Source organism: Solanum verrucosum, unplaced genomic scaffold (genome assembly GCF_900185275.1).
Source record: "Solanum verrucosum unplaced genomic scaffold, falcon-dt-bn FXZP01000101.1, whole genome shotgun sequence".
Lineage (NCBI taxonomy): Eukaryota > Viridiplantae > Streptophyta > Magnoliopsida > Solanales > Solanaceae > Solanum > Solanum verrucosum.
This window is the reverse complement of record NW_026020111.1, coordinates 1,920,504-1,934,428: the sequence shown is the minus strand read 5'-3', so window position 1 is coordinate 1,934,428 and position 13,925 is coordinate 1,920,504. Positions and strand designations below refer to the sequence as shown.

The 13,925-nt window shown below is 35.5% G+C and overlaps 2 protein-coding genes and 1 pseudogene across 2 annotated transcripts in view; 1 reads left to right on the top strand and 2 right to left on the bottom strand.

Annotated features, from left to right (window-relative positions):
* LOC125825438 (uncharacterized) overlaps positions 1–13,925 on the bottom strand; it is a 1,130,247-nt gene that overhangs the window by 532,798 nt on the left and 583,524 nt on the right. The window lies entirely within an intron of this gene.
* On the bottom strand, positions 1,053–1,832 carry LOC125825484 (F-box/kelch-repeat protein At3g23880-like; annotated as a pseudogene).
* LOC125825483 (uncharacterized) lies at positions 2,268–4,921 on the top strand. Its single transcript, XM_049504812.1, has 5 exons — positions 2,268–2,393; positions 2,637–2,852; positions 2,950–3,843; positions 3,925–4,232; positions 4,315–4,921. Exons 1-5 carry the CDS (start codon positions 2,268–2,270, stop codon positions 4,919–4,921), a joined length of 2,151 nt encoding a protein of 716 aa, XP_049360769.1.

Here is a 13,925-nt window from a genome sequence, read left to right as displayed (position 1 = left end):
ACCAAAACAATCAAAATATGAAATATTTCTTGCCGCAAAAACTTTTGGTAGTGTTAGGTTTGTCTATTTTTCTTATATGATTAGTGATTACTAGTTTTAGTGTATGTGTGTTGCACATATCATTTCTCATAAAAAATTAATTCGTGATGCATTCAAGGATTTTATATGATGAATAATGATATGAATTTGGATGATAGAATCTTCAATCGAGCAATACACGGAAATAAAAAGATCTCTAGGAAGATATGGTTCAACGATAGGCATAATATATGCAATGTCTTGTTCTATATTTGAAATGAAAATATAACAACACTAGAGAAAAATGTATAGAGAACTCTACCTAAATTATTAATGACACGACTGTCTTCATCTAAACTTTTCTAGCATTTGTTGTTGTTGCATCAAAAATGTTTCCTTTCTGGTAATCTTTGAACATCTGATCGAGCCAAAAAAACAATGTTTACCATTGTTGACTAATCTGATGTCTAGATAAAAAATGATGCAACATCGAGCGGTTGTCAAGCAGATCCTACATATTGTGAAAAATAGAACAACATAATATATAATATCTTGTTCTATACTTGAAAAGAAACAGATTATAACAACACTTGAGAAATATGCAGAGAAGTCTTACTATTAATCACACAATCATCTTCATCGGAGCTATTTCAACATCCTCCGTTGTTGCATCCTTGATTCCTTCCGTTAAAAAAAAGGCCAAACTAGGCTCTCTATGTAGATGCTTGCCTCATATGCATACCTGGTAACCTCTAGATGTGGGCTTTGATGTGCGATTGAGTGATCCTTTGAATTGTAAATCATGAAAGTTGAGCCAAAATGAAACAAAACTTCACCTTTATTTGACATGCAAAAGAATCGACAAAACTTACAACCCATCATAGGATCACAAGGAATATCAATGGTAAACATCTTTGTCCAAAATTGTATAACCCCATACTCCTTCAAAACCCACTCGTCAGCTTGAGTTCTTCGATAATTACAAAATATGGAAAGATCACTTCGCAAAACTCCCACATCCAACCAAAATCCCCTTATCCATAGTAGGGTTGCTCCACTTCTCCCCATGCCCCATCAGCCAAATCAACAAAAATGATATCCCAACCAGAACGACAACAAATCCTATTAGCCCAATGAAGTTTCCCATTCACAAACACACCCGACTTATTGCCTAGCACCCCACTCTCAGAATGATTAGTCCAAGAATCACTATTCAGACTAAACATTTTAACATTAACAAGAAATGAATCGCCATAACTCACATTATGAAACCCTGTTGCTACCTTATAATCCCCATGAACCTTATCATATCCAAAACCATACATGAAAAATGGTGACTAAATTAAGCACAATTCATCTCTACATTCAGGCAATTTCTTGAACTTCCTAATCGGCAGATTTAGATAAAAAAAGTATTTTTTTCGCAATGGCAAGACAAATCAACACATTGACAGAACCCACTATCTCAACAGTTCTGCGGATTTCTTCCGTAGGATACTCCAAATTCAACCATCGGCAACAAAGTCATAAAGTAAAGAACTGACAGAACAGTCCTTAAGATTATTCTTAGGTAGATTAAAACTCAGCATAAACCTATGGTGAGTGAAATCCTTGTTATTATCAGATTTGCTGAGATGGGTCATGTTGATAAATTCAGGGTTAGAGATTAAACGAAGTCAGGATTTTGAAACTAACTTGAATTTCAAGAGGGGTTTCACCAGAAGCCTTAAGAGGATTTCAGTAACGGGTTCTGCTGGCTGAACATGGATTCTCTTAAAAATTGAATCTTTAACAAACTGGCTCATGTATGCCATTTTCGAAGAGTTAATAACTTTGGTGGTCACTCAACTATCAGCTTTTTTCATAAAAAGGCACTCAACTTTCGTTTTCAACTCAAAAGTCACTCAACTATGACTTCTTTGCATAGAAAGTCACTCACCCTATTTTATTATTTTTTTCACTAAAATTTGCTGACATGGAATTTTTATTTTTAATCAAAAATTTAAAAACCAAATACATATCCATTTAAACCATTTAATTATCCGACCCATTTAACCCGACCCGCTAAAAATATCTTCCATTATAATCATTCTCTTTGTCTCCTGTTCTCCTAGCGTTCTTCTTCTGCCTTTTTTTAATTTCACAATTTCAAAATCTCTATTAAGTAGAAATTTATAATGGATTCCTCCTTTCCTTTTATCTAGATTTAGAATTATCTTCCATTATAATCCAAAGTTTCACAATTGAAGATGGAATATGCTCTTGAGCTAAGGAGAACAACAAGTGGATCTCAAATTAAGGGTTCTAGCTCATCACCTCAGTCCTTGTTTCATGAGGAAAGGGGACACTACATGGGTATTTCACAAGAAAACAAGGTACGCTTTAGATTATTTTTTATTTTATTTTTATGAAAAATGTATATTTTTGTTTAATCTAGGGTTTATTTTTATCTTTAACTATTTGTTGTTGAATCGAAGAACGGCAAGTGGGATTAAAGGCTCTTTATCAATGTGGGTGTTGGACCTTTCTTAATAGATATGGTCAGGATTTATTATTTTAAGACTTTTTGAATTGTGTCTGCTTTATGATTTTTCTTCTACTTTAATCTGTGTTTATAGGGAATATCGTCACAGTTTGAAATTTTTTTAAGTGTTGTACTAGCTGAAGAAGTTCAGGGTGATAGTGTTCTGAGTTTAAGGGATGATGTAGTAGAGGTTGTCCAAGATAATATGGTGGGTGAGGTAGAAAATGATAATTTCAATGATCTTGATTATAACTTGGAGGAAGGTGATGAAGATTATCATGATGTTGTTACTGAGCGTCGTCATATGAAGGTGAAAGGTAGACCTAAAAAAAATATTGATAGTCGGATGATTGGTGTTGGACCATCCACTACTGGAATTTTAATTCCGCAAGTGAATCAAAATGCAGAATCAGATTATGACGATTCTGATGAATTGTTGGAGGGGGGGTACTGATTCAGAAGCCGAGGTAGAATATAAAGAGTATGATGCAAAAAATGACAACCCTATTTTAGAAGTAGGGATGAAGTTTGCCAGCTTTGAACAGTTTAAGGAGGTTTGTATGAACTGGGGGATCAAACATATGAGGCAAATACATTTCGCCACCAATGATAAAAAAAGATGTATTTGTAAATGCAAGCAATCTGGGTGTCCATTTCATGTTTTTGCTAGCCCAATAAGTAAGTTTGATCCTACCATTCAAATCAAAACCATGAATATAAATCATACAGGTCCTACAGTATCTGACAATTTTCATTTGACACATCAATGGATTGCAAGAAAGTATTTTAATATTTTTAGAATTGATCCAACTTGGAGTGTTAAGGGAATAATTGCAATAGTGCAGAAGGATCTTGGCTACACAATAGAATATATGAAGGCATGGAGGGCCAAACGACAAGCTTTGAAATGGGTTTATGGAGATGAGGGTGCACAATATGAAAAATTGTTAAGATATAGGGCTGATTTGCTGAATACAAATCCAGGCTCTAATGTAGAAATTTGGAGAGATGAAAGTAAATTTAAGGGATTTTATGTGTGTCTTGCTCCTTTGAAGGAAGCTTTTAAGTCTGGGTGTAGGCCATTAATAAGCCTAGATGGTTGTTGGCTTAAGGGCACATATGAAGGCAATTTGTTAGCTGCTGTTGCAATTGATCCTAATGATTGCATCTTTCCTGTTGCATATGCTGTGATCGCTGATGCTGAAAGTAAAGAGACTTGGAGTTGGTTTTTAACCAATCTTGGATATGATTTAGAGATAACAAATAGTCACCACATCGCATTCATGTCTGACAGACAAAAGGTGAAACACTCAATTTTTAATCTTTCTAGTTTACTATTGTTTTTGTAGTATGTATTGAACTATTTAAATTCAATGCTACAGGGATTGATTGGGGCTGTTAAGGATTTATTTCCGGAAGCAGAACATAGAAATTGTGTCAGACACATGTATCAAAATTTTAGACAAAAACATAAAGGCAAGGCACTAAAGGACCTAGTATGGAATGCAGCAAGAGCAAGTAATGAAGTGAGATTTAGGATATGTATGGAACGACTCGAGCAAGAGGATAGAGAGGCTAGAAAATGGTTTGATCATTCTGAAAGGCCATTCCAAACCTGGACTAGAGCATTGTTCAAGACACATAGTAGATGTGACATGCTCTTGAATAATCTTTGCGAAAGTTTCAATAGGTACTTCGTATTCTTGTGTCTATGTAAAATATCACTCACACCTGTTAATCCTCTCATTTTGTCTTTATATTTTAATTTGTAGGTACATTCTTGATGCAAGAGACAAAGCTATTATAACTCTATTGGAAATGATAAAGAATAAGCTTATGAAGAGGTTGTATAAGAAAAAGGAATGGATTAACAAGTATCAAGGTCTTATTTGTCCAAAAATTGAAAAAAAATTGAACCAAATAAGACTTGAGGCAGCTTTGTTTATACCAAATTTTTCTGGTGGACCAAAGGTGTCGGTTGAGGGTCCAGGAGGGCCATTTATTGTTGATATGCAAAAAGGAAGTTGTACATGTAGAAGATGGGATTTAACAGGTTTGCCTTGTCCTCATGCTTTGGTTAGTATTCATGGAAATTGTGATAGAGTTGAAGATTACGTGAATGTATACTACAAAGTTGAAACTTTCAAAAATGTGTACTCACATTTCATTAATCCAACCAATCCCGAGGATCATTGGCCAGAAGTTATGAATGGTGGTGAGGTTCTTCCTCCTAAGATAGTAAGAAAGAAGAGAGGGAGGAAGCCTAAATTAAGACGAAAGGAAGCTGAAGAGCTACAAAAACAGAAACAAGCTGAAGTGCAAAGACAATCGGAAAGTAGGTTAGCCAAAAGGGGTGAAGAACTGGCTCAAAAAAAATAATCAAAAAAAGGCACTATTCATATAAAATGTTCTATATGCAACAAAGATGGACACAATGCAAGAGGCCACTATAAGTATGTCAATATTGTTGTGCCAGAAACAAGACAACATTTTGAAACTCAAGACTTGGTGTCTGAATATGTCTCGTGGGGATACTCTAACCAAATTAACCATGACACGTGGGATAATTCTCAATTGGAGGTCAATTTAGCAAATCAATCTATAATAACTCAGGTTGTGATCTACACTTTTAATATTGTCCTTCATTAACTGTATATCATATGGTAGATTTTAAAGCTGTAATTTTTTTATTAGGAATCAAGACAAAAATCAACTGGTGTTGAATGCATTCAAGATGGAGTTGTTGTTCAAGTCATAGATGTTGTAAATGTGAGTGATAAAGGCGCTAATTGTGTGCGAGGAGCTTGGTGTGCTCAAGATGAAATTGTTGATTGTGTGCGAGAAACACAGTGTACTCAAGATGAAAGTGTTGATTGTGTGCGAGGAACTCGGTGTGCTCAAGATGAAACTGTTGATTGTGTGCGAGGAGATCGGTGTGCTCAAGATGAAAGTGTTGATTGTGTGCGAGGAGCTCAACGTGCTCAAGATGAAAGTGCTAATTATGTGCGAGGAGATCAATGTGCTCAAGATGAAAGTGCGCATGCAGGCTTATCAAAAAAAGGCAGAATTTACAAGAAAAATGTCATGAAGGATTATGTTTGTGAAGCTTCAATGAAAAGGTCCAGGAAGTGTTAATATGACATTGTATATAAAGTGTCTTATTTTGTTAAAACTTGTGGTCATGTGACCTTAACTCATTAGTTAGAAAATGCTAATATGACACAGTATATAAAGTGTCTTTTTTTGTCAAAACTTGTGATCATTTGACCTTAACTGATTCGTAAGGAAGTGTTATTATGACATTGTCTATGAAATGTTTTATTTTGTTAAAACTTGTCGTCATATAATTAGTGTAGCCCTTGTGGTCGGGCCCTTCTCCAAACTCTATGTGTAGCAGAAGCTTTAGTTTATGGGGCGACCCTTTTTTTGGTCCTCATGTGACCTTAACTCATTAGTTATATGTGTTATTTTATAAGTAGTATTTTTTGTTTAAAGGTGCTGCTTATTTAGTGACATTTGATAGTTGAATGGTGATTTATAGAAATATATTGTAAAGTGATGAATGAAGTTGCAAATACAAGAGTCCATACTAAGCACACTAAAAGGAATTCACTTCTTGGAATTCAAGCCTTCTGTGATTGCAGCAGCAGTAGCAATCTCATTTGCACACTAAAAGGTGATTCGCTTACAGATAAATCAACTTTTGGAGTACTCATCTGCTCAGTTTTTCTATGGATCAATTTATAAACAAATGCATCAACAATTTTTATATTTTCTCTTAACTTGGCTTCTGTTTCAATATTAAAGAATCTTTTAATCTTCCATAAGATATCAACATATCTCCAAAGTGTCATTGCATTTGCATCGTCAAATGCAGCAATGGAGTTTTTGCCTTGTTCATTTGAACCGCTCATGCTGTCTAGCTCAACTCCAAAGGCAACCCTGAATAAGGAAAATAGAGTTGCTTTCATGAGCAGATCCTACATCGAAAAAAATAATCTGTTAAAAAAAACAATTATTCTGTGAAGTCAATTCATGGACAAATACTTACTTGAATGTCCACTATCTTATTGGATTTGACAACTTCAGACAATATATGGGCAAACTTGGCTGCATTTTTTCTAAAAACCACACTGCTAAAATCCCTCAAGACCCTTGACTCGACAACTTCCTCTGCTCCCTCCACTTATCACCGTCAACTGTGAAAATTCCATCCCCTAACAGGTTCATCCCTGCAGAAACTCTAGTATCTTAATAGAGATTTGAAATTGAGAAATTAAAAAAAGGCAGAAGAAGAATGCTAGGAGAAAGAAGGAGACAAAGAGAATGATTTGGGGAACTAATGATAAAATAAAAGGTTCAATATCATATTTTTAGCGGGTCGGGTTAAATGGGTCGGGTAATTAAATGGTTTAAATGGATATGTATTTGGTTTTTAAATTTTTGACTAAAAATAAAAATTCCATGTCAGCAAATTTTAGTGAAAATAATAATAAAATAGGGTGAGTGACTTTCTATGCAAAGAAGTCCTAGTTGAGTGACTTTTGAGTTGAAAATGAAAGTTGAGTGACTTTCTGTGAAAATAGTTGATAGTTGAGTGACCACCAAAGTTATTAACTCCATTTTCGAAGGAAATGAAGTTACATCCTTTTTTCATTCAGGAGTTCTTATTCATTTCCATGCCCCTTTAAAACCCTGAAAAATGGACAAATTCCTTTTGTTTAGGAAGACATACGTACAAGATTCGACACTACAAAATGGACTCAGAAACTGATAAGGATTGTACGTGTATTGTGGTTATCCTATATGAACCTATTTCTAAGAAGTACTCTTCTATCAGTCAAGTATCCAAAAAAGCATATTATATCACTAAATAGTTCAATTCCCACACAAAAAATTTCATAAAATCATACAATCGAAAGAGAGAAGTAACAAAGTCTCAATGGCTGGATTTTCATCATTTGTTGTTTCGTATAATCTATTTCCACCCAGTTAATCTACATCTTCATTCAGTTCATTGGCACGCCTCCATCTTCATCATCATTCTGTTCATTAGAGTCCTCATCTTGAACAACATTTTGCGCATTAGCGCCTAAATTAGCGTCCTCATCTTGAACAACATTTTGCACATTAGTGCCTAAATCTTGATCATTAGCGCCTCCATCTTGTTCATTATCACCTCCATCTTAGCTTGATCATTAGCGTCTACGTCTTATTCATTGATGCCCCAATCTTGCTCAGCATTTTGTTCATTCGCGCCTCCAACTTGTTCCTCGTAATTATGCTGAAGCAACGTTACATCATTCCAGTAAATCAACATATCCCTACCACAAAATACTCATATATATCAACATCTTACAAGTCATACAAGTCTCAATTTAATTACAAATTTGTAAATTAGAAACTTAAAATTTCATCACAAGTCATAGTCTGTTCCTACTTTATATTGTCAGTTCTGTCTGATGGCTGCAATCTGGAGAAATCACAGATTCTTTATTTTGAAAAAACAGAACAAAATCATCTTGTTCATGAAAATCAAATATTATTTTCTTACAATTCTTATCCCGAGACCACTCCACATTGGCCACAATAAGAATCGACTAGGATATGGTCATCTACAACTTGATGATATATTTATCGTCATGTGGTGCATGAACATTAAATCTGCATTTGCATACACAGACCGCGTAATCATCTGTAAAACTCCATTTCCAAATATATATATATATATATATATATATATATATATGAGACTTACGCGCCAATAAAGAGACCTTCCGGAATGTTTGGCTCCTCCAAGATGTACAAGACATAAAAATTAAGTATACAGAATTCAGACTATTACTAGTTTTCTGGAAAAAAAATGAAGCAATAATGAGAATATCCGTACAATGCTAAAAAATCCTCGACGAATCCAACTCGAGTTTTGCAGACACAATTACAGATGCAATAATGAACAAGAAGATCATTGTATTCAAGTTTATTCTATCAACTTTGTTGATTGAATCAAGAAGCTGTTGTTGGGTTTTAAAAGACGTGAACGAAAAATGATGTGATTTTTTTTTTTGGGATGAGTTGTGATTTTACCACATTACCCCTAGTAACTATAGTAAGTATTTTCTTTAATTATCATTATTATTTTAGTCTATTGAATTTAGAAGTAACTAGTAGAGAAATAAATAAATGAATGTGGGAAATAAATATAGACGGCTCCCATAAATATTAGGTTTTCAATACTGTAAGGAGCTTTCAATTCTCAAAATAAATATAAAAGAAGACTTTTGTGACTTTTACAGTTACCACAATCGCTCTTGTATTTCATGCAGAAGTAAAACTCTCAAAATATTTGCAACCAATAAATTTCATTCTCTCGATTTTCATCAATTCCAATGAAAGAATCAATCTTGAGAATCCCTACTCTTCCATCAGAGCTCATTACGGAAATCCTCTCTAGGCATCCGGTGAAATCCCTCTTGATTTGATAGTCCCGAGTTTATCAAGTCTCATCTTAACTTATCAGCTAATAACAAGGACAACACTCACCATAGACTCATGTGGTGTCATTATGATGATGATTATCTTAAGGATTGGTCTCTTAGGTCTGTACTTTATGAGTCTGATGTGACGGAGGCATCTTACTTTAATTTTCCCATGAAAAAACCGCAACAGATTCGTTATATAAATCATGTCAATGGATTATTTTTTGTTGAATGGTCAAACAATTTGTTTATATGGAATCCATCCATTAGAAAGTACAAGAAAGTACCCCATTGTACAACTAATTCGAGGGATGTTATCTATGTCATATATGGTTTTGGATATGATAAATTTTGTGATGATATAGTTACGTACATTGAAGAAAAATAAAATTAAGAGAAGAATCACTCACAAGATCCCAAAATTGTTGCACCAGTAGTCCTTCCGGTAGAAAAAGGAGACACTCGGCTTTCAACGTAAATTTCCGCGTAGCAGCAGATTTCTGTTTCAGAGTTATTAAAGTCAATAGAGGCAAGACGGAGTGAATCATCCTTTGGATTGTATATCATGATATTAGTTGATGAAAAACCAACCACAATTTCACCTTTATTTGACATGAAAAATGGAAGAACGGGCAAAAATAGGGAATAATCATACTTGATGGTTAATATCTTCGTCCAAGATTTTTTCATAACCCAAAGAGACACACATTTTCTCCAATTATTAACATAGCCACAAAGATCACTGCCATATAGTCCCAATTGCAAATCGTACTTTCCTTCTCTGTAAGGTGGTTGCTCCATCTTTTCCAATTTCTCATCGTCCAAATTAATATAAAATATGTTAGGATCACTAGAGTCATCATTAACCCAATAAATCTTCCCATTAACAAACTTACCTGAATTTTCTATAAAATCCCTTTCCTGATCAAGACAATGAATGTTTCTCCAAGAATCACTCTTTAGACTATATATATGGACCTCAGTATCATACAAATATTGTCCATTATAGTAAGTACATGCCACTACTTTATAAAATATTGGATGGTTGCAGGTACAACTGATAAGTCTTAATGCTCCTAGATGTTTTGATGATCTCCTCACAAGTGCAGGGACCCGGTCCTCTACAGAGCATGTTCGTCTAGGACCATATGCTATACAACTGGAAAGCTATCCGCGTCAGAAGTTGGTGAGGTCGTCAGAGTACTACACCAACCAGAAGGGACGAGGTTGTTTGTCCAATGGGTATTAACTCTTGATGTTTGATATATTCAAGACAACAAACAACAAATCAATTCATTCATTCAAAGAGAGAAATTCAAGCTTCAAAACAGCAAGGGACCTAATAGTTTACATTATTGCTTCCTGAACTAGTTGTTACCTTGATTGCTTGTATTTGTGCTTATATTGTAGGAATCATTTCGCTTATGATAGAAACGTTTCAACCTTCGCTGAATCATTGTAAGAACTTAGTTGAGGGAAACTTAGTGTCTTACGTCAAAGTCTATATTAATAAGTTGGGTTAGTATAGTGGGCACTGCAGGCATTACGTTGGCTCATTAAGTGATAGTGCATTATTCAAATAGAGATTAGGAGGTTAATCTTGTGTGTGTTGTAAACTGGGTTTTACTTTGGCTTGTGAAGTTTAGTAAAAGCAGTTTGAAAATCTTGTGAGACAGATCGTGGTTTTACTCCCTTGAGCAAAGAGGTTTCCACGTAAAGTACGTGTGCCATCTTTACTTTCTGTACTTATTTTCTGTTCATTATAATTGTGTTGAGGACCTGGTCCGATCGTACTTAGTGGACACATACATTCCAATAAGTGGTATCAGAGCTTGACTTTTCTATTGGGTAACACCAAGAAAAGAAAAGATCCTGAAGGAATGACTACTCCACCCAACATGGAAGAAGGTCAGTCAACCACCAGACCACCTCATTTCAACGGATAATTTTATGGCTGGTGGAATAATCGCATGCATGACTACATCAATGCTGAAGACACTGAGTTGTGGGACGTGGTTCTTGATGGACCTTACATTCCCACAAGAGAGGTAACAGATGTAGAGCTTACTAAGATGGTTCTCAAAACCAGAAAAGAATACAATGAAAGGACAGGAAGAAAATAGAGAAGAACTATAAAGCGAAGAAGATTCTGGTATGTGGAATTGACTCAGACGAGTACAACAAAATCTCTGCTTGCGAGACAGCCAAAGAGATATGGGATTGTCTTAAAATAGCCCATGAGGGAACGACACAAGTGAATGAGTCTAAGGTCTATATGCTTACGACTCAATATGAGAACTTCTGTATAAAGGAAGGTGAAACCATTCACGAGATAAATTTAAGATTCACTTCCATAACCAACGAACTAAGATGTCTTGGCGAGCCTATTCCACCAAGCAAACAACTTCAAAAGATTCTCAAAGTGCTTCCCAAGTCATGAGAGTGTAAAGTGAATGCTATAACTGAAGAAAAAGATCTAAAGGTGCTCACCATGGATGAACTGATTGGAAATCTCCAAACTGTAACGACCCTAAAATCTAGTAGGTGAAACTAGAGCTTAACAAGTTTCGTTTAGAGTTTAGTTTTGGGTTATGAGTTGTAAAGTGTTGTCCCGAGCTAGGTTGAGGGGTTTAGGGGTTAAACGTCAAGGTACGACTCCCCAAGGGGTCCTTGAGGAGGAGCCTTAGCCTAAACCCCAAGACCCCAAGGAAACTTGAATGTTGCCAAAAATGTGGTGACCTACGGAGAGGGACCACGCCTCATAGGTCCAACCACGACTCGTGGACCTATTCCGTGGGTCAAGTCCCTCGAATTCAACCCCCAGCCATGAACCACGCCCATGCAGGATGGTCTGTGGACCCATCCACGGTCCGTGGATGGTGGTCCGTGGATCACACCTGTAAAAGCTGGTTTTGGTTCGACTAAGGGGAGAGTGGTTTGGTATATTGTTTTTATAATTACTTAAGTTGAGGGACGGTTATTTTGGGTTAATTATGGTATTTTAAGAGTATTAAAAGTATTAAACTCTATTTTTCCAATTAATTATTTCAAAACCCAAATTAGAACCCACCTTTCTTCTCAAAAGTTCTCTCTCTTGAAACCTCCATTGGAGGTGAAGGATTCAAGATATCAAGGTCAAGTCTTCAAGTTTTTCAAGGGATTTTTGTAGAGTTATTCCATAAAAGGTATGGTAGTATTCGTCCTTGACTTAGTTTCTTTCAAGGAGCCAATTTCAAAGGTGATTTCAAGTCTCCAATGTTTTCCCAAATACCCTAGTTTTCAATCTTGGCATAGGTTCGATTCCAAACAATTTTCAAAGGCTTTATTGCATTGATTTATGAATGAATTGTGGTTTTAAAGATGAATTAAGATTATTTCTTCCTAGAACCCATGTTTTTCCCAAATTCTTAAGTGGTGAATTGAGATTGGGAATTGGTTGATTATGCAAGTATGTTGAATTGTTGATGTTTATATTGGATTAGTTATTGAATCATGTCAATTTCCTTATCTATTTTAGTATCTAGATTTATGGGTTGATGTTGGTTCATAGCCCTAAGGGGTAATTTCATGAAGGATTATGTATGATTATGATGTGAAATATATATGTGTATTATCTCAATGAAAGTGTTATGATCATGTTTAGAATGTAATTGTGTTATGATTGAATGCTATTTATCAATTAACACCTATGACTGATGAGGCTATATGTGAAAGGTGATTCTCACATACACACACTCATGAATGACTAATGAATGAGGTTTCCATGATTATGTTAATGATGATGGGTTGATTAAAATGTTATTCTCAATTGTACTCTAATGAATGATAATGACATGTTGTGAAAGGACTTTCTCACGATATGGGATTCTTAGTTGAAAGGCTATTTTGATCTTTGAAGTAGGCTATCTATTGAATGAATGTTGGGTTTGATATGGATACTCATCCATGAGTTGAGGCGGGGTATATAGCAATAATCTCTCATCCCATAATAATGAATGTTAAGTATTCAGTGAGGAATAGTGCTAAGCACCGAGTAGATATGAATTGAGATGAATGCTCATCCGAAAGTTGAGGCGGGATATCTCTCTTGAGATGGATGCTCACCCGTGAGTTGCGGCGGGGTATCTAGTAGCAATCTCCCTATCCCATAACTATGTGCCCACATAGGTCTAGCTAGTGGATCCACCTAAGCTAAAAATAATGATCCTACCTTAGGCAAGTAGGAATCCCTTATCTGGTGAGGGCGACACAAGGATTCCATGAATCGCTTACATGGTCTATGTCAGTTAAGGCTTACCCCCACAAAGAATGTTAATGAACCATGGCTTCTCAAGAATGCACTACTTAGTGTGGGTGGTAGTATGGGATGCCATCCATGAATTGCACAAATAGGCTTTGAGAGGGTTATGATGTGTTCCTTTATGTTATAATGTTGAATGAAATGAATGTGCTCTTATGATGATGCTAATGGAGAATGTTGGTTTAATGTCTAATGAATGAAGGTGTTCTTCATGAAGCTAATGGGGAATGTTGACTTATGTATTTAATATAATGATGCATGCTATACTTAGATTGTATTATGAGTTACTTCCTTGTCATGACTTATTGAGTATGAATGTGCCTTGTCTATGGTAACTTCAAAGGAGTACTTAGTGTGAGTAGTAGTATGTGATGCTACTTATACATTGCACAAGTATGACTTAGGGTTGCCCTAGATGATGGTCCTAATATGATGATATGGCTTATGTAATGTTTATGTCTCTTATGTATGAGTATTGTGTAAACATGAAAAGGTTGAATGGTAAGTTCAATTTTGGTGACCTTGAGGTGGTACTTAGTGTGAATAGTGGTATGGGACGCTATTCATACATTGCACAAAGTATAGCTTGAGGGTTACTTGAGGT